The sequence below is a fragment of the Jaculus jaculus genome, chromosome 18, assembly GCF_020740685.1.
Source record: "Jaculus jaculus isolate mJacJac1 chromosome 18, mJacJac1.mat.Y.cur, whole genome shotgun sequence".
Lineage (NCBI taxonomy): Eukaryota > Metazoa > Chordata > Mammalia > Rodentia > Dipodidae > Jaculus > Jaculus jaculus.
In genome coordinates, this window is record NC_059119.1 from 47,792,309 (window position 1) to 47,820,017 (window position 27,709).

General features: G+C 43.4%; 1 protein-coding gene across 2 annotated transcripts in view; it reads left to right on the forward strand.

Moving 5' to 3' along the window:
- The window catches only part of Srbd1 (S1 RNA binding domain 1), a 205,007-nt gene that overhangs the window by 25,475 nt on the left and 151,823 nt on the right, over positions 1–27,709 (forward strand). For both annotated transcript variants that reach the window (XM_045137694.1, XM_045137695.1), the window contains exons 6-12: positions 3,019–3,136; positions 4,379–4,517; positions 9,592–9,688; positions 10,541–10,676; positions 14,407–14,510; positions 20,975–21,082; positions 26,821–26,978. In XM_045137694.1, the coding sequence (XP_044993629.1) occupies positions 3,019–3,136; positions 4,379–4,517; positions 9,592–9,688; positions 10,541–10,676; positions 14,407–14,510; positions 20,975–21,082; positions 26,821–26,978 (860 nt within the window). The remainder of the gene's footprint in view (positions 1–3,018; positions 3,137–4,378; positions 4,518–9,591; positions 9,689–10,540; positions 10,677–14,406; positions 14,511–20,974; positions 21,083–26,820; positions 26,979–27,709) is intronic.

Consider the following 27,709-nt stretch of genomic DNA (forward strand, 5'->3'; position numbering starts at 1 on the left):
AGAAAACAATGGTACACCAAGACTGTTTCTTTTTGGTATTGAAACATGGCCTTTACTTCCTCTTTCTCTGTGTGTCTCTTTCTGTCTTTTTAAAACGTAATTTATTTTTATTATTTACTTATTTGACAGAGAAAGGGGAGGGGAGAGAACGGGCACACCAGGGTCTCCAGCCACTGCAAACGAACTCCAGATGCGTGCGCCCCCTTGTGCATCTGGCTAACGTGGGTCCTGGGGAATCCAACCGAGGTCCTTAGGCTTTGCAGGCAAGTGCCTTAACCATTAAGCCATATCTCCAGTCCTGTCTTTGTTTTTCTGCCCCCCCCCCCCCCCGAGGCAATGTCTCACCCTCTAGTCCAGGTTGGCCTCAAGCTCAGTGTGATTCTCCTTCCTTAGCCTGAGTGCTTAGGTTGCAGGTGTGAGACACCATTCCTGGTGGTCTCTACTTTTTCTGAAGCTCGGCATTTTCTAAACCAAAACACTTTTTTCATTCTGTTAGTCAAGAAATGAACCCAACTTAGTAAACTATGAAATAGAGCATACAAAACTTAGGGGCTGGGGAGAAAGCTCAATGGTTAGAGGCTCTTGCTTGCAGTGCCTGACAGCCTGGCTTCGATTCCCCAGTACCCATGTAAAGCAAGATGCACCAAGTGGCTCATGAATCTGTTATTGCAGAGGCAACATAATAAGAAATATAGGAATACAGCTTATGTAGTACAGGTAAATATTGTTTCATAGAACATTGTTTTAACTCTATGTATCAGATTGAAGGTAAAGTATATTTCTCAGTAGCCAATATGCTGTTACAAAGTGAATTAACTAGTGTAATTTGGATAGTAAAGAGTTTCTTAAATTTCTTTTTTCTTTAGTTGCCTCTTGTCTTCTTTATGTGCAGGTCAACTGGAAATTGGCCTTTGGTCAAAATGACCTGCTACCTCTTAGCCCTGAAGAACAGTTTTGGGTTACCAGAACTAAAAAATCATAACACATGGTAGTCCATGGACTGTATAGTCTTCCCTTTAAATAGTAATTTTCTGCTTTTAGGTTTTTAAAAATTAAATATGTTTCATTTTCTTTTCCATAAACCAGATTTTTAGTTTTTTGGGTGTGTGTGTGAGAATGAGACAGAGAGCCAGGGCCTCAGCCACTGCACTGGAATGCCAGACGCTTGCGCCACCTAGTGGGCATGTGTGACCTTGTGCTTGCCTCACCTTTGTGTGTCCGGCTAATGTGGCATCTGGAGAGTAGAAGATGGGTCCTTAGGCTTCACAGGCAGGTGCCTTTCTAACCCATCTCTCCATCCTCCATAAATCGGTTTATTTTTATTTTTTATTTTGAGAGAGAGAGAATGGGTGCGCCAGGGCCTTCAGCCATTGCCGATGAACCCCAGATGCTTGCGCCCCCTTGTGGCACATGTGCAACATTGCATGCTTGCGTCACTAGCTGGCTATGTGGCACCTGGAGATTTGAACATGAGTTCTTAGGCTTTGAAGACAAGGGCCTTAACTGCTAAGCCATCTCTCAAGCCCCTCCATAAATCATTTTTTTCATAATAATTCATGTTATCAGTAACTTTTGGCAGTCATTTTATCAGTACCCTTAAGAGGCAGGTCTTGTAAATAGGATGAGGTAATGAAATAGGATGGAGAGCATGATAGATGCAACAGAATTAGATATTCACAGTGGACACTATTGACAAGTGAGGAGTCTTGGGGCTGGAGAGATAGCTTGGTGGTTAAGACACGGGCTAGCAAAACCAAAGGACCCAGGTTCGATTCCCCAGTACCCACGTAAAGGCAGATGCACAAAGTAGTGCATGTATCTGGACTTAATTTGCAGTGGCTAAAGGCCCTGAAGCATCCATTCTCTCTCTCTTTCTCTCTCTTTCTCCCCCTGTCCTGCTCAACTGACTAAAAAATAAAAATGAAAATAAAAAAATAAAGAAAAGTGAGGAATCTACTAAAATGACCCTTCCTGTTGCTCCTGTTCTTATATTGGTCCTTGTACAGTGCTTCCTGGCGTCAGCTTTTCTCTGTAGAATCCTGGCCCCTTTTAGTGCAAAATAGCATTTAGAAACCAATTATGGATGCTAGGTGTGCCCACCCTGGGCTGTCATGCTCCAGTAGCAACGAGCATTCCTGGCACCCACACCTTGGTGCCTGTGCCACTCTTCTGATTCCTGGGCTCGAGCATGGAAAGTGCAGGCTGAGCCTGGAGGTGAGCTGGAGAATGAGAAGGTGGCCCTAGAATGAGAGGGGCACGTCAAAAGGAAACAGCAGCTAGCTTGACGGGTTTGCTGCTGGTTAACTCAGTGGCAAGTTGACCAATAACTTAAGTGATAACAACGTGTTATGACTGTCAAATAAGAAGCCACAGACTACAGTGACACAAATCAGTCAGTGAATAAATTGAAAGCTTAATGAGGAATGGGGCCATCTCAGTACCTCTGGGCAAAAGTACTCACCTGAGTTTGAATGAGGAAAGCACTTTGGTAATGGGTCAGATAAAAATCACTTTGTGTGGTGAAGAGAACACTTCCTGGCTTCTGTGGTGTTCCTACAAGGAGGCATCACCTGAAATGAATTGTAAGAAAATCCCAAATAAATCCAAACCTTAAGGCACTTTACAAAAGAAGTGGCCAGACAGGAGCATGTAAAAGTATTAAGGCCTTCAAAATCAAGGAGAGCCTAAAACAGTTTCTGCTTGAAAGAGAATAGACGTGTGACGGCTACTACCACATATTCTAAAACAAATCTACTCAAAGAATGTTCTTCACAAAGCCGGTGAAACCTGAAAAAGGCCTCAGGTCTGAGTATTAGATGATAGTAACATATAAGTATTTATTTTATACTGAAGGTTTTATTGTGATTTTTATTGCTTATTTATTGTTAAATGCATACTAGAGTGTGTGGGGGTAATGTGAGACTGAGAATACTTACAACTTTTCTGTCAATGTGAGATAGCGTCAAAAAGAACATTTTGACATAATAAGTCTTACATTACAAAAGTATGTCTTTTCAGGGCTGTTGCCAAGAAGGTTCATAGCACTATCCAGAAAATTAAGAAGGAAGAGAAGATGTCCGAGTGCTTGCTGAAAGCCTTGCTGAACTGTAAAACATTTGAAGAGCTGGAGCACGTAGTAAGGAAACCTGCTTGTCTTCTAACTTACACCTGGATGCTTTATGATAAGAAAACGTTACTGAGATGTTAGTGTTTTCAGTGCTAGGCACTTGAGTGTAGAAAGCTGCCTAATACCCATTCTTTGCCCTTAAGGAATTCCCTTCCAGCGGGGAAGGAGAGAAGATTATACTAGTGTGAAACCCAATGGACTGGCTGAACTACCAACCTAAGCATGACTATATTCAGCTTGTAATGGGTACAATTAGCCCTCCATTTATTTTGTGGGTTTTGTATCTGTGTGAGCTCAATCAAAAATGGGTGGAAAATATTTGGAGAAAAAAAGCCTGTCCCTATTAAACACATACAGACTTTTTTTTTGGTTACTCTTCCCTAAATAATACCATATAAAAACTATACATAGCGTCTCCTTGACGTTGTCTTAGGTGTAATAAGCCATCTAGAGATAGTTGAAAGCACACAGGAAGAAGTACCCAGGTCGTATGTAGACATTATGCCATTTTCCGTAAGAGAGATGGTGTTCATGGTGGTGTGAGGGACACTCGTCAAATCAGCTCCTGTGGGTACTAGGGGAGGATTGTCCTGGGAACTGGGGGACGGGGAGAGCTCATGTGAAGAAGGATTTGTGGGTGAGCAGGTTGGGATTAATCTCAGGAATGGCAGCTCTTGAAGCACGTGCGAGGAAGGAGTCCGAGAAGCCCAAGGCAAATCTGGAAGCGATGGCACATGGAACAGGGGAAGGGGGTTTAGAAGGAGGCACGACCAGTGGTTAACTGTAGCTTGGGGGGTTGGCAGGGTGCAGAGAGGAGAGTCATTTTGTAATTAGAGAAGCATCAGGGGTCTCTGTGATGCAGCTTCAGCTGCGCGCATTGGAAAAGAATCCAGACGAGGGCCGGTTGAGGGTTGGATATAGATGAAGAAGTACAAGCATTGGTTGTAGATAACCGTAAATAGCTTGCTTTTCTCAAGGGGAAATTGCAGTTCAAGCAGTGAGCTTTTTTTTTTTTACAATGAGTGAAACCTTACCTGGAACTAATTAAGCCCGTAGTATGAAGGACGCATGCGCATACGCCCTTAGCGTAGCTGGTGTAAATTCATCTCTGAAGGAAGAAGGCAAGGGTGGCAAGCGGATGTCATGAGCGTTTCAGCGCGCCCTCTCGCTTTGCACTCTGCTATTGGTCCTTGCTTTTGACAGCAGAATCCTGTGGTTTGTTTTCTCCTTTGTGTCACCTCCCTCCCCCAGTCTGCGCCATATAAAACGGGGAACAAGGGCACCAAAGCCCAGCGAGCTAAGCAGTTAGGATTAGAAGGAGCGGCCTGGACGCTGCTTGAGAACCCGGGGCGACTCAACCTGCTGTCCTACATCAAGCCCGACGTGACAGGTACCGGCCCCTCCCCACCCTTCCCGTTCCTTGTGCAGACACTGGCGCAGAAGCGGTTTCCTGAAGAGCTGCGCCCTGGCTCAGTGGGTATGGTTCTGGTCGCCATCACCCACCTAAAAGTCAAGCGTGGTGGCACTGTGTGTGATCCCCAGCGGTGGGGAGCCAGACACAGAATCCTGGGGCTTACTGGCTGGCTTGTTTAGTTGGATTGGTGAGTTCTGGGTTCAGTGAGACACCCTGCCTCAAAATCATAAAATAAAATAAATAAAATAAAATGATGGAAAAGTGATACAGGAAGACACCCGATGTCAACCTCTGGCCTCTTGAAACATGTACATACGCGTGTAGCTTCACACATGTGCACTTGCTCACACATATACACACACATGAACATGCATTCACACATACACAGACACACACAGATAGTTTCACTAAATAATGACTGCATAAAAGTCTATTCATGGCATGTAAAGAACAAATGATTCTAATAAAATATGTCCTGACAGATCTCTTCCTTAGCTCTTTGGCTTTCCTCATGCTTTCAATTTTTTTTTTAATTTTCTTGTTGATTTTTATTTATTTATTTAGAGCGACAGAGAAAGGAACAGGCAGATAGAGAGAGAGAATGGGCACACCAGGGCTTTCATCCACTGCAAATGAACTCCAGACAATGTGCGCCTCCATGTGCATCTGGCTAACATGGGTCCTGGGGAATCAAGCCTTGAACTGGGGTCCTTAGGCTTCACAGGCAAGCGCTTAATCGCTAAGCCATCTCTCCAGCCCTTCAATATATTTTTAAATATTTTTCTTTAACCACTAAGCCATCTCTCCAGCCCCCTACTTCTCACTTTTTAAATAAAGCCCTTCACATGTCAAGTTATAAAGAATCTCCCATCTTGTTTTCCAAAGCTTTTATTCTCTCCAGTTTTCAAACCATAAAACTGCTATCTCCCCTTTAAAAATGAATTTCAATACTTCCGACAAGTTCAAAGTATAAACTGAAGCCTTCTGCTTCTAAAAATATAAGGAGACTTCATCTCAAATCTATTTGCAGTGTATTTTGGCTTTTGTGTGTAAAACAGAATGAGAGGCTGGGAGGAAGGGAAAGATACTTCTAAGAAAACTTGAGGGAAATGACAATTGAGTCATATTAAAAGTTTTTGGCATTATAATTAGAGTGAACCTTAGAGAAGAGTAACTTTTTCTTTCAGGATCGCCCTTAGAATTGAGTGAAAGATTGATGTTTAAGGGTCATTCCCATGTTGAGTATTTTGGGGGGTGCGTTTGAACACAGTCTTGTTATTTGAATAGGCCAGTCTCACTTAAATTTGACTTCATGCTTTCTTCTCCCAAGTGCTGGAAATACAGCCTTTTAAAAACAAAACAAAACAACAACAAAAACCCAACCAACTCTATACTTTTTTAAAAAAATTATTTTTGTTTATTTTTATTTATTTGAGAGTGACAGACAGAGAAAGAGGCAGATAGAAAGAGAATGGGTGCGCCAGGGCCTTCAGCCACTGCAGACATACTCCAGACACATGCGCACCCTTTTACATCTGGCTAATGTGGGTCCTGGGGAATCGAGCCTCGAACCGGGGTCCTCAGGCTTCACAGGCAAGCACTTAACCGTTAAACCATCTCTCCAGTCCAACTTTATCCTTTTAATAATTGTATGTTTAAGGGGTACAGCATATTTTGAAATATTTATATATGTGTGGATAGTCAAGTAATATTGTATAAGATACACAAATTAATGCCCATCATCTCTTATAGTTTTACCTTTTTCTGTGGTAAGAGCACCTACAAGGTACATTCTCAGAAATACCCTATAATGAACTATAATCCTCCTGCTGTTAGATCTCCATATTTACTCAACCTCCCTAACTGCAAATTAACCACAACGTTGACCTTTACTTCATTCTCTGTGTCAGTTCTAGTTTCTTTTAGCTTTCTGTTGATTCTTTAGACAGACAAACATACATGTCAATAGGGGGCAGTCTCTGATAACAAAATCCCTATAACAGGCTTACCTATAGAGAATCATAGCATATCATAACCTGCCTCCCTGTGTTCTTTTGTTTGTTTTTGTTTTTCAAGGTAGGGTCTCACTCTAGCCCAGGCTGACCTGGAATTCACTATGGAGTCTCAGGGTGGCCCTGAACTCTCGGCGATCCTCCTACCTCTGCCTCCCGAGAGGTGGGATTAAAGGCGTGCACCACCACACTCAGTCTGCTTCTGTTTTAAATAATCCAGAAAATGTGAACTTTTAAAAAAGAGTCTAGCTAATGTGAATTTGTGGTTTAAACATTTTGAGTATGTGTGACTGTAAAATACATATTCTCTCTTCACAGACACATCTTAATATATTTGAGAAAGGATCGTAATGTAAGAGACAGGCAAACTAGGATATCTGAATTTCAGGATGGATTGAAATGAGTGAAATTCATATTGGTTTATTTTTCTTTTGTCAAGGTAGAGTCTTGCTGTAGCCCATGCTGACCTGGAATTCACCTATGTAGTCTCAGTCTGGCCTTGAACTCACAACAATCCTCCTATCTCAGCCTCCTGAGTGCTGGGATTCAAGGCATGTACCACCACCTCAGCTGGTTTACTTAAAATTTTTTTTAATCATTTAATTAATTTATTTATTAGATACAGAGGGACAGAGAGAGAGAAGGGGAGAGAGAATGGGCATGCCAGGGCCTCCAGCCACTGTAAATGTACTCCAGACATGTGCGCCCCCTTGTGCATCTGGCTAATGTGGGACCTGGAGAATGGATCCTGGGTCCCCAGCCTTCACAGGCTGATGCCTTAACTGCTAAGCCATCTCTCCAGCCCAACTTTTTAATGTTTATATAATTCCAATGGTTGCAGCATCTAACATTTTAATAATAGACTATTAGAGTCTGGGCAATGTTAGCTGCATGGACAGCCTGTTGTCTGTGTTCTCCTTGTGGTTGATTTCTTTGGCTACTCATAACCCTCCTTGAATAGTGATCGCCTTCGCTCTTATACATACTGAGTTCCTCTTGGGTAGGTTTTTATAAGTGTATTTTTAAAAATATTTTTTATTTTTATTTATTTGACAGAGAAAGAGGTGGAGAGAGAGAGAATGGGTGCGCCAGGGTCTCCATTCAGTGCAAACGAACTCCAGACACATGCACCCCTTTGTGCATCTGTCTAACGTGGGTCCTGGGGAATCGAACCTGGGTCCTTTGGCTTTGCAGGCAAACGCCTTAACTGCTAAGTCATCCCTCCAGCCCAAGAGTATTTTTAGTAATTTTATTTATTTATTTGAGAGAGAAAGAGGCGGGGGTGGGGGAGATAGAGAGAGAATGAGAATGGGTGTGCCAGGGCGTCCAGCCATTGCAAACAAACTCCAGACTCAGATGTCATCTTGTGCATCTGGCTTACATGGTTCCTGGGGAATCAAACCTGGAACTTTTGGCTTTGCAGGCAAGCACCTTAACCGCTAAGCCATTTCTCCAGCCCTAGAAATCTCTATTTTTAACAAGCCTAGTTTTGGGTCCACAAACTGTGCTTTACCTAGCATTGCTTTAAAGTTTTAGCATAATTTTAATTACATAGGTTCATTGATTTGTATAAGATTCTCAAAATGTATTTTTCTCATATGATGGGGCTTTTCAAAGGTCATTTGTTATAGGAAAGCTTGTATTTTCTTTTTTTTCTGTTCTGTTTCTAGTAATAGTTTTCACTGTAGCCAGTTTTACTACTGACACATCACCCTGGTGTTTTCATTAACCTTGTATAATGATAGGCTGAGGTGCATTAGGTCCCAGGAGTTCGTGCCCAGGAAATCCTCTTTTGAGGTGAAGGTTGATCTCGGGGATAGCTGCCGATGTCCTTTCCCTGTCTTGTTCTTTCTGTACAGAAGTTCCCGCGTCATAAAAGGAATTTGTTACTGAAAATTTTCTCATAGAGAAACTCTTTTAGAATGCAACTAGAATTTCTACTTTAAATGAAATGTAGTTATTTCCCAGTTGCTACATAACACTACCAGCTGGGCGTGGTGGCACACACCTTTAACCCCAGCACTCAGGAGGCTGAGATCAATGGATCATCTGAGCTCCAGGCCAGCCTGAGCTCCAGATTGAATTCCAGGTCTGCATGGGCTGGAGTGAGACCTTCACTCAATAAATAAATAAATAAATAAATAAATAAATAAATAAGAGAATATATGAAAAAATAACCAAAACACCCACCAACCCAAAGGACTTTTTACTAATTATGCCATAATAAGTGTGCTGACGTCTTCTCTTAGGTTTTTGTGCTGTTGCTCATTAAACCTATGCTCACAGCAAATACTCAGTGCTTGTATAATTCAAGCTTGAATGTCAGGCAATAAAAGCTTTAATGCAAGTAAACCAATGACAAGAGAAATGGAAGAAAGCAGTACAAATGGTCTCTTGTCAGTGTTCAACTTCATGTCACCAGGGTCATGAGGTATAAGACTCATGTTAGAAATGTGTAAGTCAAACATGCTTGGAGAGAACTGAATGTGTTGTTGGTAGACATTTTAATTGTCTGCACAATAGCTTTTGTTTTGATTTGAGAAATTCAAATGCATTATAGGCAATATCAGTGCCTTATATCCAGAATTGTAATAACAATGAAATTGCTTGAAAAGGAGAATTTTAAAATCCATTTAATTATGTATCTTGGGATATAACCCATATCATATATATTTCTCATAACATTTGATTTTTGTAACTACCTCATAATGGAGGTAGTATTATTTCCATTTTTATAGAAAACTGAGGTAGAGAAGTCAAGTAACCTATCTAAGGTCCCAGTAGAACCAGGGCTAAACCAGTGCAGGCTGCAAAGCTACCTTTCTATCACTAGATAGTATATTATGAAATGGACCTGCATTATTGCTTATGGGGTTGTTTTTGTTGCATATGAAAATGGGTTGCTGCTCTGACACCTTTCTGTCCTAAGCTTGTTGAGTTCAGTGTTTCATTTTAACCCAATTTCATTAGTGTGACTTGTTTGTAGACCCTAAAACCAGTCTTAATACTTTCGGTTTTTGCTCTCCCTCTTCGTCAAGGGCTGGCTGAGCTCCAGGACATCGAAATGGGAGTACAGCATATTTTAGCAGACATGATTGCTAAAGACAAAGACACGCTTGACTTCATCCGGGACTTGTGAGTACTTATCGTAGTTTTCTGCCTTGTGGACGCGTCATGGTTAGGGCTAACACTGCTGCCCAGTGCAAACATGTCCTGAAAGTTTTTTTGTTTTTTTAATAGCAGAGTTCTTTGTTTACTTTTTTTTTTTGTTAGATGGGGTCTTGCTGTATCCCAGGCTGACCTGGAGTTCACTATGGAGTCTCAGGGTGGCCTCAAACTCATGGCGATCCTCCTACCTCTGCCTCCCGAGTGCTGGGATTAAAGGTGTGCGCCACCACGCCTAACCCTATTTTTTTACTTTTAAATCTTTTTTTTTTTTAGTTTTTTATTTTTATCTCAGCGTTTTTGTTAATACTGTATTGTCAGTGGCCCTGACAGTTGTGAGAGGCGAAGTAGGAGAATGACTTGGGCTGACAAGTGTTTTCATAGCTAATTATGTTGCTGAAATTTGGTTTAATTAAGTTGTTATTGGACACTGTCCATATTACTTTGCTCTCCCCCTCTTTTTACATCTAGTCGAATGTGGTTACCTAATTCAGTGGTTCAGGAAGAATGACCATGTCATTGGTCTCCTTCCTGTGGATTGCTTTGGTTTTTTTGTGTAACTGGTGGAGGGTGTCTGAACTCATTTAGACATTTGGTGGGAAGGAGTGAGTGGTTGCTATATAAACACATCTTCAGGATACATGCTACCATGATGGGCAGAGTACTTTAGTAGGGTCATCATATCATTTTTATACTTGGGCATCCCCAAGCAAATCTCATTTGCTATCCTTATTTTCCTATAGCTGTAAAGTTCATATAAATAACTGTTGTTTTTTTTTTTTTGCTTTTGTTTCTTTGAATAATATTTGTATATGTGAGCAGATGCCAACGTAGATACATTTGTATCCAGTCATCTCTGGCAAAAGTGTCCTCAAAAAAAGTAAATGAGAAAGACGTTGGTAAGTTTCAGCTTTACCAGAACTTTTCATGCAACATAAGAGACATCCAGCATCACCAGGTAAATAAGGACGCGGCGGTGCGCCGACCTACACCTTACAGTGACAGGGCTCGGGGCGTGTTTGATGCCTTGCTGTGAAAACCTTCAACTCTTTTCATTCTTTCTTCTTCTTCCTGTGTGTGTGTGTGTGTGTGTGTGTGTGTGTGTGTGTGTGTGTGTTTGAGAAAGAGAGAGAGGGAGAGAGGGAGAGAGGGAGAGAGAGAGAGAGAGAGAGAGAGAGAGAGAGATATCGTCCTATTCTAACTTTACAACGGGTTGCTGAAGGCCCAGAGAAGTTAGGAAGCACCACGGAGCAGTTTTAGCAGAGAAAACAGGATAATGGCTTGAGCATCATTCTTCCTGACCTGCTTGGGTTTGAACTCACTTAGATCTCTTCCCAGTGAAATACAAAGCAGGGAGGCAGAATGGCCGATTTAGAATCAACTGTGTGAGTTCTCGTTGAGTTGTACAAATCACGGTGGTTGTGTCTTAGCCTTCTAATTTCTTCCCCCCCACCAACTGTAGTCAGTCTATTTGTACTTTATAAATGTGGTTTTAAATACTGTGGCACAGAAAGAATTACAAACCAAAACTACAATCTTAGTGGCTTAAAAAAGTTTTTTAAAAATTTATTTATTGGAGAGAGAAAGAGACAGAGAGGCAGATAGAGAGAACGGGCACACCAGGGCCTCCAGCCTTTGCAAATGAACTCCAGACACATGTGCCACCTTGCACATCTGTCTTATGTGAGTACTGGGTAATCGAACCTAGATCCCTTTTTTTTTTTTTTTTTTGTTTTTGTTTTTCAAGGTAGGGTCTCGCTCTAGTCCAGGCTGACCTGGAACTCACTATATAGTCTCAGGGTGGCCTCGAACTCATGGCGATCCACCTACCTCAGCCTCCCAAGTGCTGGGATTAAAGGCGTGTGCCACCATGCCCGGCCGAACCTAGATCCTTTGGTTTTGCATGCAAGTGCCTGAACCGCTAAGCCATCTCTCCAGCCCCTTACTGGCTTTTGTATTTATATATGTAGTTACTTTAACCTGTGTTTCTTATTTGCATGGCTTTGAGTTCTGGTCTAATGTTTTTCCCTTCCAGCCTTAATGACTGCCTTTAATATTTCATGCACAGAAGGTCTACTGGTGACAGACTCCCACCATTTTTGTTTGGATGGAAAATCTCCATGTCTTTATTATTTAAAAAATTATCATATAAAATATACATAATATAAAATATGCAATCGGCCATTGTAAACATGTAGTACAGTATCTGTTTAGGATAGTGACGTTGTTGTGCACCCAGCATCCAGAACTTTAAATGTTGCTTTTGAGCAAACTGGTGCCAATCTATTTGTTTCCCTGTCTCTTATCCTAAAGATGTCCTATTACTGTTTTTATTGATTTTATGGTTTTTCTGGATGAGTGAAGAGACTTGGAATCAGGAGCTTGCAAATCTGGATAACTTCATAGAGCATTTTAAAATTTATTTTTCTTCCTATCTGCATTGCATTGCAATAAAGAGATCACGAGAAGTACTAGAATTCCTTATCTTTTATATGATATTAATTTTATCTTAAAAGTATTGTCATCATTGAAAGTGTAATTAAAGAAATGATTGCCAGAGACATGCAGTGTTTTTTGTTATCCCGTGCCAAGAAGAATCTTCAGTCGTCTCACAAATATTTCTTGAGACCATATGATGTGTGTGGTTTTGGAGTATAGAGGTGGTACAGCCAGTGACACTGAAGATTTGAAGCAGCGTGTGATTATATCCAGTGTTACGTGTTGTGCTATGGCGCGCACTGTATTTCTCATGTAAGGCCAAGTACATACTTCAATAATTTGGAAATACATAGGTAACAGCGAACTTTTACTGGTCTAGTTATGATAACACAAATACAGGGTAAATAAATAATATTTAATACCACCAGTAACTAGGGCTCACGGTGCAGCTCTAGAGTTGTTGCCTAGCATGTGTGGGTCCATGGTTTACTAAAATTCTTTTGCAGAAATGACTAATGTCATTTCTTGTGTGTGTGTCTTTGTGCTTTTAGAATGTTTAGCATATGCCGCAATCTGAGTTAGTAACTGAATTGAAGTTTTTGATTGACATAGACTTGTGACTATGACAGTTCTCAAGCCTGAGGAAAAGGTTATTAGGGGAATGTCAGTTTAAAAAGCAGTCCTGTTTTAGAGCCGGGCGTGGTGGCGCATGCCTTTAATCCCAGCCCTCGGGAGGCAGAGGTAGGAGGATCGCCGTGAGTTCGAGGCCACCCTGAGACTCCATAGTGAATTCCAGGTCAGCCTGAGCTAGAGTGAGACCTTGAAAAAAAAAAAATCAATCCCGCTTTAAGAACTTTTTTTTAGGTGATAATTTGGGCTGCAGGCATGCTGCCAGGTCACAGAGGGAGCTTCCCCGGGCCAGTAATGCTGGACTCTGCTTTTAGCCTCCATGCAAAAGGCCCAGCATGTAGCATCTTGGAGGACAGAAGTGGCTGAAAATGATGTGAGTCCGTGGGGAAGGCAGGTTCCCTGGAGCCGCCGCGTACCCTGTGGACAGCTGTTACACCTGTCGGCTACAAGTTAATTCTCCTGGCTGCTTCTTGTTTCCTTTCTTCATATGAGTCCCCAGTGAGGTCTTTCCACCCCTTGAATTTGTACCAGCCTTTTATTCTCCCCTGAGTGATTTTCATTGTGAAGGGCTGTTGGATTCTGCCCAGTGTTTCCTAATCTATTGAGATGAACATCTGATGGAAACACATGCAATTGATGGTTAAGTATATTACATTGAGTTTGGGTTTTAAAAAAAACTTTTTTTGTTCATTTTTATTTATTTATTTGAGAGTGAATGAGAGAGAGAGAGAGAGAGAAAGAAAGAGGCAGATAGAGAGAGAGAGAGAAAGAAAGAGGCAGATAGAGAGAGAGAGAGAGAGAATGGGTGCACCAGGGCTTCTAGCCACTGCAAACAAACTCCATATGCATGCATCACCTTGTGCATCTGGCTAATGTGGGTCCTGGGGAATCCAGCCTTGAACTGGGGTCCTTTGGCTTCACAGGCAAGCGCTTACCCACTAAGCCATCTCTCCAGCTCGAGTTTGGGTTTTTAAGCCAACTAGGCACTCCTGGGAGAAATTTTACTCTATCCCTGATGTGTAACCCTTTTGTGTGTGTGTGTTTCTGGATTTGGTTTGCTATTATTCTGCTGAAATTTTTATATTTATATTCCTAAGGGAGATCAGTGTATCGTTTTCTTGTGAAATCTAGTCTGGTTTTGTGTCAGGGTACTTACTGTAGGCCTCATAGAGATTTGAGGGGTTTTCTTTTCTCTTGTGTTTTTGGAAAACTTTATAATGCATTAATTCTTTAAATGGTAGACTTTAGAAATGTCACAAGCCTGTTCATTTCTCTTTCTTTTTTTTTTTTTTTTTTTTTGAGGCAAGTCCAAAGACTGGTCTTTTTTTTTTTTGAGAGAGATACAACATCTCTTTGTAAATGTGATAGATTGCCATTATAACTATTTTTTATTTTTTAAAAGCTTAGTGTCATTTTATGAAGGAGATAATAGGTTACTTAAAAAGTGTAAACTAATGATTATTTTAAATATCCTTTTGAAAAATTGAAAACTAGACCACTGATAGACCTTTTGACTAGATAGGCTCATGATTTGTTTCATAGATGTTGATTGGTTAAGTTTATCACCTGTAACCTGTACATTCTATGGATGATCAGTCAGCCTTTGTGTTTGTGCTCAGATCCTGGCAATTAACCGTGGAGAGAATTTGAAGATACTGACAGTCAAGATCAATATTCCCGATGGAATGAGGAATGAATTCTGTAGGTGGTGCATTCAACACAGGTCTGTTTATAGATTTCTATAGAATTTTCACTCTAAGATATCTTTAATTTTTTTTAAATTTAATTTTATTTATTTGGTGGTGGTGGTGGGAGAACAGAATATAAGTGTGCCAGGGCCTCCAGCCACTGCAAACAAACTGCAGAAGCATGTGCCACCTTGTGCCTTACGTGGGTACTGGGAAATCGAACCTGGGTCTTTAGGCTTCACAGGCAAATGCCTTAACTGCTAAGCTATCTCTCCAGCTCTCTAAAGTATCTTATAAGTAACTTACTGATATAAAATGTCTATTATGTTAAAAAAGCAAGTGACAATACATAGTGTCTTCTTCAAAATAAATATAAGTTGAAAAAAGTAAGTATACATGTTTTGTATGTTTAAATAGAAAATATCTGTGAGGGGACATAAATCATTAATAGTGATTATCTCTGGGGAGAAGGACTTACTCCAATATAGTCTTGCTGTGTAAGGAAGTTTTGGCCAGTGGCCATTGACACACTACACAGATGATAACGGCCGTTTAACGTTGCTGTGAAGCTGAAAAGTTCTCATTGCCTCGTGAACACAGAGGTGGCGAAGCAGCAAGAGAAAAAGCGACGGTAGAAAAAAAAGAACCCCCGAGGTGACACACAGTGAAGGCTGTAGTGGAAACTTTTTTAGACCTTAATGGATGTTTGAAAAAAATTTTTAAACGTGAGCCCCAACTCCAAAAGTTTTTATTTAAAAATAAAGAGGAACGTTCATGCGGCTTAGGTTTTGTTCCGTACATCTTGTCTGCCTGGTTGATCTCATAGCTTGTAGGGTCCTCTGCTTGTTCATGAGGTTGGTAGCCACAGTCTCCCCCCTCTCCCTCACAGCCTGCATAGCACTTGTCCAGCACTGTGAAGGCTTCTAGGTTCCAGTGCGACCTCTTGATGTCCTGTGTGTGTGGCCTGTGGTACGTTCAGCAATCGGGTTTTACCATTTAGCTCTGGAGGGTAACCCAGGTGCCTTGGCCATCATACTAGGAGGAAAAGATCTTGACATCCAAATAAAAGTGAGACTGACTGAGAGGGGGAGGGGGTGTGATGGAGAGCGGAGTTGCAAAGAGGAAAGTGTGGGAGGGAGGGAGTTACCTGCTCTGACTTGTTGCCGGTACTATCCTGGGAGTTGCGTGATGCCTGCCTTAGTCCTGCGCTCTGTGTTGTGGGGTATGTGGCAAATGAGAGCTTTCACAAGGTTGGTGATACCCAGAGAGAGATTCCTACTGACTTAGAGGAAGGATCATCAGGTTGTGGGATGACGTCGCGCATCTCTTACAGTCCCTTAAGTTTGAGCATATAGCAAGTACTATGCCTGTGGGCTCATTGAGACGTTCACGGCTCTTAATGTGTCATGTACCATGAGTAGGTCCCAGGAAGGCAGCAAAGGGACATAAAGTGCTGTTGGGCTAGCAGTCAAAGGAGTTCTTCTAGTTCATGGAGTAGCTCTTCCCTTCAGGCCCTAGCCCCGTGGCCTGCAGGTGAACTGCACGGGCACCATCGTGACATTCCAAAATGCAAATGGGCCCTCAGTGCTGTTTCCGGGGAGAGGCGCAGAGCGATTCGAGCTAAGGGAGCCTCTTGCGGCTTGACAAGACCACAGGGAGGGGCTTTAAGAGATATGCATTAGTAGTACTAACGACGTTGGGGTCTGTATGTATACAGGCAATGAAGACATTTTGGTTCAGGACTAAAGGAAAGGCCCCATCAGACAGCACATATATATACATTTAAAAAATTACTTCATTTGTCTTCCTGTGTCTAATGCTGTTTTCCTAGCATTGTTGTCTCGTGCGTGGAAACCGTGGTTTTTCTCCAAGCAGTCAAACTTCATAGCATGATGCATAAAACCCTTTTGTAATCGGGCCACTGCCGTATTTTCTACCTTCATCTTCATCTGAGTTAATCCTGCCCCTTTCTGACCTAACGGTATAAATGTTCTTTTGGGAAGTCCTTTTAAAAAATATTTTATTGACAACTTCCATAATTATAAACAATATCCCATGGTAATTCCCTCCCTGCCCCCACTTTCCCCTTTGAAACTCTGCTCTCCATCATATCCCCTCCCCATCTCAATCAGTCTCTCTTTTATTTTTTATTTTATTTTATTTTTTTAAATTATTTATTTATTTATTTGAGAGCGACAGACACAGAGAGAAAGACAGATAGAGGGAGAGAGAGAGAATGGGCGCGCCAGGGCTTCCAGCCTCTGCAAACGAACTCCAGATGCGTGCACCCCCTTGGGCATCTGGGGAACCGAGCCTCGAACCGGGGTCCTTAGGCTTCACAGGCAAGCGCTTAACCGCTAAGCCATCTCTCAAGCACATCGCTTTTATTTTGATGTCAAGATCTTTTCCTCCTAGTATGATGGTCTTGTGTAGGTAGTGTCAGCCACTGTGAGGTCACGGATATCCAGGCCATTTTGCGTCTGGAGGAACATGTTGTAAGGAGTCCTACCCTTCCTTTGGCTCTTATATTCTTTCTGCCACCTCTTCCACAATGGACCCTGAGCCTTGGAAGGTGTGATAGAGATACTGCAGTGCTGAGCGCTCCTCTGTCACTTCTTCTCAGCACCATGGTGCTTTGGGAGGTCTCTTTTGATATTGGAGCCCCCAAATTAGTAGTGGTAGTGGTGGTGGTGGCGGCAGCAGGGACAACAAACATTTCAAACAGATGGTGCCAGAAATTGTTGTATGTCCCTTCTATAAAGATTAAGCCCCTTTTTAGTATTTGGGAGGTTGGGGAAATGGCTCCGTGGGGAAGGTGCTTATAAGTCCCTTTTGTGGCTTACTGAAGCAGGTATATTACTTTCTGTTTACAGGTGAGGAAATATTAGCACAGACACAGCTAAGCCAGCCCTCCAAGGAGGAAGGAGAGCAAAACTTGACCCACGGCAATCTGGCTTAGATCTTGCTTTTAGCTAGTCCATTATTCTGCTGGGACCCCTGCTTTTCAGTGTTTTGTGTCTTTATCTTTTCCATATTTTTGTTTTTACATTGACTGAGCCATACCTTTGTTTAAAAAAGTAATATTTTTGAGCCAGGCTCTCATGTGGTCCGAGCCGGCCTTGACCTTGTGATCCTTCTGCCTCCACCTCCTGGCGTTGGGGTTGCGGGCACCACCATGCCTGGCCACGGTGTCTCCTTGCAAGCAGGCTGTGCCAGTTACTTTTTGCATCGCTGAGAGCAGAGCACCTGATAGAGACAACCTGATGGAGGGAAGGGTGGTTAGGTTTGGGAGTCAGAGGATACGCAGTCCACAGGCAAGGAAGGGGGGCAGCGCTGCTCTGTTGTGGTGCCAGGAACGCGAGTTAGAGGCAGGTACAAGCACCTCCCAAGGCCCACCCCAGTGATGTCCCTCAGCCAGCCAGGCCTGACCTCCTAGGGGACCAAAACGTGGGGTCCATGTGCTCAAAACATGAGTCTGCGGGGACATTCCAGCATCAAACCACAACACATGACCGTATGTCTAATTCCCCCTTCGCTTTTGCCTCTCGGAGCCTTAGAAGGAGAATGACGCACGTCTTGCATAGACCTTGTATATTTATCATATAAATATTTAGTTATTTATTTTTAATATTTTTATTTATTTATTTGTTTATTTGAGAGCGACAGAGACAGAGAGAAAGACAGAGAGAGAGAGAGAGAGAGAGAGAGAGAGAGAATGGGCGCGCCGGGGCTTCCAGCCTCTGCAAACGAACTCCAGACGCGTGCGCCCCCTTGTGCATCTGGCTAACGTGGGTCCTGGGGAACCGAGCCTTGAACCGGGGTCCTTAGGCTTCACAGGTGAGCGCTTAACCGCTAAGCCATCTCTCCAGCCCCATATAAATATTTATACATATAAGTTGATTATATAAATTTATAAATGTAAATTTGATATATAAATTCTGTGGGGCTGAACTAGTACCGACTCTGGAAGGGATTCCGTTATTTGTTCTTATGTAACCTTTGGCATATCACATTATAAGTTCTTACCTGTCTGTTGCCTGGGATTCTGTTTCCCAGCCTGAGGTGAGCTAGGGGAGGAGCCCTTCTGGCGTCCTGATAATGCTTCGTCTCAAACCATTCAGACTTGGTGAGCTTGTGCTCAAGACCCACCGAGGGCGTGAACGGAGGTGCTGTGTAGGGTTGCAGACGTGGAGCTGACTTTGCCTGTTCGCTCCATTTTGTCTTCTGTTCTTTCTCCAACCGACAGTTGGTTCTGTGGCTCAGCGTGTATGCCCATGTTGTGGGCAGAGCAATGTGGTCTGGGCAGTAGGTTTGGTTCTACTCAGGAATGCCCAGATGAGATTCATAAACAGTGTGGTGAAGCCAAAGAGAGGCATCTCTCCCTTAGAAGAATTAGATTAGCACTTCGATTTTATACCTTTTAAGCTAAAATGCCTTCTGTAAAGATTAAGCCCATTTTGAGTTTTTTCCCCAAATTTTGTTGTATTTATTTATTTTTATGAGAGAGAGAGATTGAAATGGGGCACCAGGACATTAGCCACTACAAATGAACTCCAGCCACATGTGCCACCTTGTGTGCAGGAGCCATCCATGCGCACGCCTCACCCTCTGCATCTGGCTTATAGGGAGCCTGGGGAGTTGAACCTGGGTCCTTAGGCTTTGCAGGCAAGTGCCTTAACCACTAAGCCATCTCTCCAGCCCTCATTTTGAGTTTTTAAAAAGTATCTTGGGGTTAGGGAGATTAGTTCAGTAGGGAAGGAGCTTGCTGCACAAGGCTAAGCCCCAGGAGTTCAGGTCTCAGCTCTCAAACAAATGCCATGCATGGAAGCCTGCCTGTAACCCCAGCACTCAGGAGATGGCCCCAGAGGATCCCTTGGACAGGCTGCTGGTCGACTAGCCAAATCTCCTGTGAGCTTGGAGGGAAAATGAGAGAGCCTGCCTCAGTAAAGACGGTGGAGATACAGTGGGGAGCAACAGAGGAAGACACTCAGCTTCAGTCTCTAGCTTTTAGTACACACCTGTGTACCTCATGCGCACACACACACACACACACACACACACACACCTACCTCAGAAGCAGAATTTCAGCAGAATCTGCTATCTTTTTTATGTTTTTGTTGATGTTATTCAATGCTTATGTTTAACCACTTCAAGCTTTTTTAAAACCCCACTGTCACCTTTGTCTGAGGGCATGAGGATAGGGATGAAGAGGGTAAGAATTTGGCAAAGATCGCTGCCTTCAGGGAAACATGCTGACAAATGGCACCACAAATATGGAAATAGAAGTACATCATAGGGAGCTCAAAACCAGGGCTTGGAGCAGTGTCCACTTTGGATACTTAGGCGATATAGAGGGAGAGCGTAATTTTCAATTAAATGGCTTTTATTAAGCCTGACTGATGTATGATTTAAATAAAAGTTTGCTGCCAAGAAAAAGGAAATACCCAGGGGCCAGGCTAAACCAGTTCCTCTGCACAGTCTCCTTTGACGCTCAGAGGGAGAGGAAGAAACGGGAAAAGGACAGAGAGTCTGGTTTCTCCTGGGCTGGATTTCCTGTCGCACAATACCATAGACCCTTGAGTGGCCTGAACAACGGAAGTTATTTTCTCACAGCTGTAGAGGCTAGGAAGTCCAAGATCAAGATGACCCCTCGTTCCCTGGGTAGAGCTTTTCCCACTGCCTTCTCCTCTTGTCCTGGTGGGTAGGGAGAGAGAGCAGAGCAGGCTCGCCTGTGCTTTGTTGTCATTTAAACGTAATCATCTCCCCCAAGACCTCCTCTTGCAATGCCTGCACACTAAGGAATGGGGCTTCAGGGTGTGAATTTGAGGAGGGGACAATTCAGTCTATAGGCATGCTGCAATGATTCTTTTGGGTGACTTTCTTACATCTTAAAGATTTTGATCATCACTAATGTACTTCGGAGACTCTTTGCAGAAGACGTAACTTTTTCCTCTGGTGGAAGTGGTGGCATATGCCTGTATATCCTGATACTCTAGAGGCAGAGGCAGGAGGATCTTGACAAGTTCAAGGTCAGCCTGGTCTACATAATGAGTTCCAGGACAGTCTGGGCTACTCTGTCTCAGCAAAAGAAAATTTCCAAATGTTATATAACAACTTCTTTCCAGATAATGCAACATTTCTGTTACTGTGCTACTTTGACTTTTAAAATATTTTATTTATTTATTTGAGAGAGAGGGAGAGGGGAAGAGGCAGATATATAGAGAGAATTGGTGCACTAGGGCCTTCAGCCACTGCAAACAAACTCCAGACGCACACACCTCCCTTTGCATCTGGCTTACGTGGGTCCTGGGGAATCAAACCAGGATCCTTTGGCTTTGCAGGTAAACGCCTTAACTGCTAAGCCATTTCCCCAGCCCTACTTTGACTTTTGTAAAAGCTGTCACTCACTTCCCTATTCTATGTCCCCCTTCTGTCAGGTGCCCTTTTTAGGTCTCATTGTTGCCACATCAGTTTGAATATGGCCATTTCATTTTTACAGGTGGAGGCCACGTGGCTTTGCAAGGCCAGAGTTGATGAAGATCTTGCATAATTCACTGGATGATTCCTTTAAACGCCTTATCGTTCCCCTCCTCTGTAGAGAGTTCAGGTTTGTATTGTGTCTTGTTTATTATCATTGAGTATGATTCTGGTCCCATTAAAGCATGAGCGTGTGGTACCTTTGTTGACTGATTGACCAGGCCAAAGAACGGAGATGGAATCACAAAGTCTTACATTTTGGATTAGGTTGTATTCCGTAGATTCATTGGCACGGGTGGATCTTAAAGCCGTCTTCATTTTGGTATACTTTTGAAGTGTTGAGTACTTGATGCACATGCTCCTTCCCATTCTACAATGCTGGTATTGCAGTGCACCAGCCAGGCCAAACATGATTTGACTGACTGGGTATTTGGCTTACAAGAAACCTACTGAGAAGTTACATGGAGGCGTTTTTAGAGGTAAGAGAGCCAAAGAAAACTTAAGAAAACTAGAGAAGGACCCGATGGATTTACTGCTGGAGAAAGAGAAAGTTAGCGTGCATGCTTTTAATCTCCCAGTGAGAATTGTTTGGGTGAGAAGTTGCCAACAGCAGTGAGTCAATGTCAGGAGGTCACTGCTGCATTGGTGGCCAGTGGAAATAACGAAGGTGGAAACTGCAGAAAGGTGAAATGCAGAGATGCTTCTAGAAGAGGGAAAGAAGCAGCTCCTGGAGCCAGAGAGCACTGGCTTTCTCATTCTCATCTGCCTTTGTCTTGGTAAAAATAATATGTGTGTGTGTGTGTGTGTGTGTGTGTGTGTGTGTGTGTATGTACATAATTTTTTTTTTTTTTTTTTTGAGGTAGGGTCTCTCTCTAGCCCAGGCTGACCTGGAATTCACTATGGAGTCTCAGGGTGGGCTCAAACTCACGGCGATCCTCCTACCTCTGCCTCCCGAGTGCTGGGACTAAAGGCGTGCGCCACCACACCTGGCTCTGACTTGGTAAAAGTTTTGAGACTAGCCATTCCTTCCTGTCTGCTGTGGCTCTCCTTCACCCTTACTTTTGCTGTTGTTTTACTTTAAATACGTTTTCTTAATTATTAAACCAGTACTTAAATTAAAAAAAAAAAAATGATGAAGCCCGTGTCCTATTTCTAGTGATCCATGGAACTTGGAGTCTTGGCTCATTCTTTTTAGCCTGGATGTTCCTGACCGATCTTGTTTCTTTTGGAATTCTGTATCAAGTCTGTGTGAAGTCATATCTTTTGCTTTTGGGTCGTATGATGTGTCCTTCAAAGGACTGTGTTCTTTAAAAGAAAATTATTTTGGGAACCTTAATCTGTGAAAGTACTGCAAGTTGTTCGTATTTCCACCACGTTATCCTCTTTTATCTATCCCCTCTTCCCCCTTCCACTGGGGGCCTTTTCAGTTGGGGGCATTGATAGTCACTGTGGGTTGTGCATACACCAGTCAGTTCTGTGGGGAGGGCAGTGTGTCACAGATCACCTTTCCACTTGTGGCTCTGACATTCTTTCCATCACCACCCCTGCTTCTGCAACGGGCCTTGATCCTTGGAGGCTGCATTAGAAGTTTCCTTTAGCGTTCCACTCTCAGCAGCCTCTGCGCTCTTTTTTGAGTCTCCTCAGCGCCTACCACCATCTCCCTGGAGAAGGTTCTCTGGCAGGCAGTGAGAGCAGCACTCATATTTCCTCTGCGACTTCTTCTATAATGTTTCTTAGGTCCTGCCTGGTATGATGGAAATGACTTAGCCCTTGTTGGGCACTTGGCTTTCTTGTCTTTATTTGTAAATTGCCTTTTTCATTTTTATTTATTTATTTGAGAGAGATGGGAAGAGACAGAAAGAGAATGGGCACACCAGGCCTCCAGCCACTGCACATGCACTCCAGGCACATGTGCCACTTTGTATATCTGGCTAACATGGGTCCCGGGGAGTCAAACCTGGGTCTTTAGCCTTCACAGGCAAGCGCCTTAACCACTAAGCCACGTCTTCAGCCTTCTTGCCTTTTTGATTGTCTGGTATCTTCTTGGTATTTGCTGCTCATCTGAAAAATCAGGTTCTCTTACAAAGAGTGAGAGCAACATTTATCAAAGGGGATAAGCATACATTTAGAGGGTTTCGATGGGTATAACCTCTTCATTAAGCCAAAGGACAATGGAAGCTTCTCTCCAGTGTCTGTTGACCTTCCAAGCCACAGGCTTCTAATTTGGTTCCCAGTACTAGGCATGAATTCCCTCCCACGGAGTGGACCTCATATCCGATTAGAAAGCATAACTTCTATGCCCCTCTTGCACCAGCGGGGGCACGTCTTCCCTGGCTGGCTGGTTTCGTAGCCTGCAGGATCCATCACTTGTTCGCCCTGTCGGTGACTTTTATCCCCAGCAGCTCGCACAGACCATCCAGCACCATGAGAGCCAGCCAGTGAGGAGACGGCTTCCATCTCACTTCCGCCTTGTTTTCTTTCTTTCTTTCTTTTTTTTAAATATTTATTTTTTATTTTTTAATTTATTTGAGAGAGAGAGAGAATGGGCATACCAGGACCTCCAGCCAGTGTAAACAAACTCCAGATGTGAGCACTGCCTTGTGCATCTGGCCTACATGGGTGCTGGGGAATCGAGCTTGGATCCTTCAGCTTCACAGGCAAGTGCCTTATCCACTAAGCCGTCTCTCCAGACCCCAGCTTGGTCTTTCCATGTCCTGAGAGTGCAGCCTGCCATGTCTTCAGCAGCAGGGTCTTGCTACCTACTTCTGGTGGGTAACCTAGGACTTTGACAGTGGGCTGCATTACTTTGGGGTCCTTATGGGCCTCTGTGACTATAAGCTCACTCTGGGTGTGGGAGGGAGATGATCCAATTTTGGCCCTGCCAACAGCAACAACCCATGATTTTAGGGTGTAGATTTCTGCACCCCAGCAGAATACTTCTGCCAAAATATACTTCTCTTTCTTTTGTTTCTTTCTCATTTATTTATTTATTTGACAGAGAAAGAGGAAGGAAGAGACAGAGAGAGAGAATGGGTGCGCCAGGGCCACCATCCACTGCAGACGAACCCAGACACATGCGCCCCCTTGTGCATCTGGCTAACATGGGTCCTGGGGACTCGAACCTGGATCCCTTGGCTTTGCAGGGAACTGCCTTCACCGCTAAGCCATCACTCCAGCCCTCGTTGTCTTTTTAATTAGCTAATGAAGAAGCAGGTTTCTATAGTACTAATTAGGGATTCTGATTTTAATGAAGAAAAAAAATTACCTTGTTTTAAATTTCAATTCAGCTTTATTTTTTTGTGTCCTCTGACCTCCACTTGTATTCCATTGGCATATGTGCACGTGCACACACACACCCATCACACACACAGATACACAAAGAGGGTCATAAAGACTGTATTACCCACCAGTCATCCAACTCAGTTCACTATATCCTTTGACTAGCTACTTCCATGACTGTCATGAAAATTCACCCACATGTCCTTTTTCACATATTCTGTCATCAGACTTACCTTGTCTCTTATCAGGTGTCTTAACCATGTTTAGTAAATCTTGAATTATTCCTCCCCTTTGTCTTGATCGCTCCTGTGTGAGCTAAGGATGCCCTCATTTCTTGTCTGGATTGATACACTGCAGCCAAAGATGATCCCTCTGTCTGCCTTGGCATTTCCAGTGCAGATCTCACCTTGCTATTTAAAAGTCCCACCTCAGTGCTGGAGAGATGGCTTAGTGGTTAAGGTGCTTGCCTGTGAAGACTAAGGACTCATGTTCAACTCTCCAGGTCCCATGGAAGCCAGACGCACAAAGTAGCGCATGTACAGGTTGCACATGCGCACAAAGGGGCCCGTGTGTCTGGAATGCGTTGCAGTGGCTGGAGGCCCTTGCTCACCAATTCTTTCCTGTGTTCTTACTCTTACTCTCTTACATAAAAAAAGGGTTAGTCTGTTGGGCTGGCCTCAAGAAAGAGAAAAAATCCCACCTCATCATCTCACCCTCATCTACTTAAAGTCCTCCTGTTGGGCTAGAGAGATGGCTTAGAGGTTAAGGCCTCTGTCTGCAAAGCCAAAGGATCCTGGCTCAATTCTCCAGGACCCACGTAAGCCAGGTGCACAAGGTGGTACATACATCTGGAGTTCATTTGTAGTGGCTGGAGGCCCTGGTGCGCTCATTTTTCTCCCTTTCTCTCTGGCTCTCTCTCTCTCTCTCTCTTTCTCTCAAATAAATAAATAAAATATATTTTTTAAAAAAATCCTCGGGCTGGAGAGATGGCTTAGCGGTTAAGCGCTTGCCTGTGAAACCTAAGGACCCCGGTTTGAGGCTCGTTTCTCCAGGACCCACATTAGCCAGATGCATAAGGCGGCACATGCGTCTGAAGTTCCTTTGCAGTGGCTGGAGGCCCTGGAGCGCCCATTCTCTCTCTGTCTCTCTTTCTCTCTATTAGCCTCTTTCTCTGTCACTTTCAAGTAAATAAATAAAAATACAGATAAACAAAATAAAAAAAAGTCCTCCTGTTGCTCATCGTGGTCTCCAAGGTCAAGTCGAGGCTCTCCAGATGACTTGGTTTAGTATGCTTTAGCTTGCTGCTGCAGCATGATACGTCTTTGCTGTTTCTTTTTATTTCAGCATGTGACATTAGTTTCTTTTCCTCTGACGACCTGTGAGGCTATCGCCTGCGTTGGTTGTGTTGAGCTGTCTTCTTCAGGTCTTCCTTTCACTGTTTTCATCTGTGCTTCCTTAACTCTGTTATGTTACCTTCTTGATTTGCCCAAGAAGACATCTCTTCTAGAGTTTTCTTCTTTTCCTTTTGGTTTTTCGAGGTAGGGTCTTACTTTAGCTCAGGCTGACCTGGAATTCTCTGTGTAGTCTCTGTGTGGCCTCGAACGCACGGTGATCCTTCTACCTCTGCCTCCGGAGTGCTGGGATTAAAGGCGTGCACCACCATGCCTGGCTTTCTTCTAGAGTTTTCCAGTTCAGCTTTCCCTGGTCTAGCTTCCTGGTAGCATAATACTTATCATTGTTAGAGTTGCCCATTTTTCTGTTTCTTCCATCAGCAGAAGTCCTAAGCTCTATCTTTTATACCTCACCTGGTATCCTGTAACAACGGCCATCAAATGACCTCTCAATAAATGAAATTAAAAGTAGATATAGAAACACATGTGCTGCGTCTTATGTTGGGCTGTAGGCAGAGACAATGACAGCCTGAGGAGCAAACACGGGTTAATTGTGCATCTTCATAGATGTAGATATCTACTCCAAACAGACACAGAAATGCACTTTGAATTGCTGTGGACTTTTCTGTGGCCAACGTGACATAATTTTCACTTAACCCAAGAGAGAGCACGTGCTATTTACTGAGTCTTGGATTTTTCAGGAGATAATATGTTAAGAGCTTCAAATTCCAAATGCTTTGGAGCCCACCCCTAGAACCCCATCTATTTGTATCCTAGAAAAGACTTAACAGAATAACTGCAGTAACTTCCACCTGAAATGGGAGTCATTTGTGTGAGGTGCAGAGATGACCTGGCTGGAAACGCCCATGATGTTGTCACTGCACTGAGAATGACATGGATGTAGAGTATATTTGCATTTATAGGCAAAAGTATAAAACTACGTAATATTGGAGGCCTACGAGTCTGTGTTGTCTGTGTATCTTCAGGTCTTTGGTGAACTTTCATTTGACTTGCAAGTCTTCATTTGCTTTGTCTTTCTCACGTGCATGTACGGTTTCACAGCTTTTCTTTGTTACAGTAAATAATCCCACATGGAATAACAGTACAAAATAACTCTACTTTTTTTGTTGTTGTGGAAAGAAGATTTGGGTGATGAAAAGCTACATACCTCTTGTTTTCTTTTCCTCTGCTTCTAAAGAGCCAAGCTGACATCCGACGCTGAGAAGGAGTCGGTGATGATGTTTGGAAAGAACCTTCGCCAGCTCCTCCTGACGAGCCCTGTTCCAGGACGGACACTGATGGGCGTGGATCCTGGGTACAAGCACGGCTGCAAATTAGCTATCATTTCTCCTACTAGTAAGTGCTTTTCCTCTTCTCAGGTAGTTCTGTGGTTGGGCATGATCCTCACAGATTTCACAAAGTTCTCATACCTGTTAAATCAAAATTCTCACAGCACGACCATCTAGTCTCAGCGGAGAACAGTTGGTGACTAGGCTCAGATTTGAACTTTTTCTTTTTGACAAGATCTTGTGGCTCAGGCTGATCATGAGCTCTGTGCGTACTGGAGATGACTTTGAACTCCTGATCCTCATACCTTCATGTCTCATGCACTGTGGAGCACAGAAGTCAACCCCGGTCAGCCCTCACCTCCCATCTTGCTTTCAGAAAACGTTTCTTTCACAAGTGTTCATGTCATGAGCGCCAGGCTTGCTGGTTCTGGAGTTTTGAGGTCCCCTGACTCTGCCTCTCGTTTCTTTAGGCATGTTGGAATTATCTGGAGTTTTGAGGTTCCCTGACTTTGCCTCCCATTTCTGTAGGCACGTTGGGATCACCTGGAGTTTTGAGGTCCCCTGGCTCTGCCTCTCGTTTCTGTAGGCACGTTGGGATCACCTGGAGTTTTGAGGTTCCCCTGACTCTGCCTCCCATTTCTGTAGGCACGTTGGGATCACCTGGAGTTTTGAGGTTCCCATGACTCTGCCTCCCATTTCTGTAGGCACGTTGGGATCACCTTGAGTTTTGAGGTTCCCCTGACTCTGCCTCCCATTTCTGTAGGCACATTGGGATCACCTTGAGTTTTGAGGTTCCCT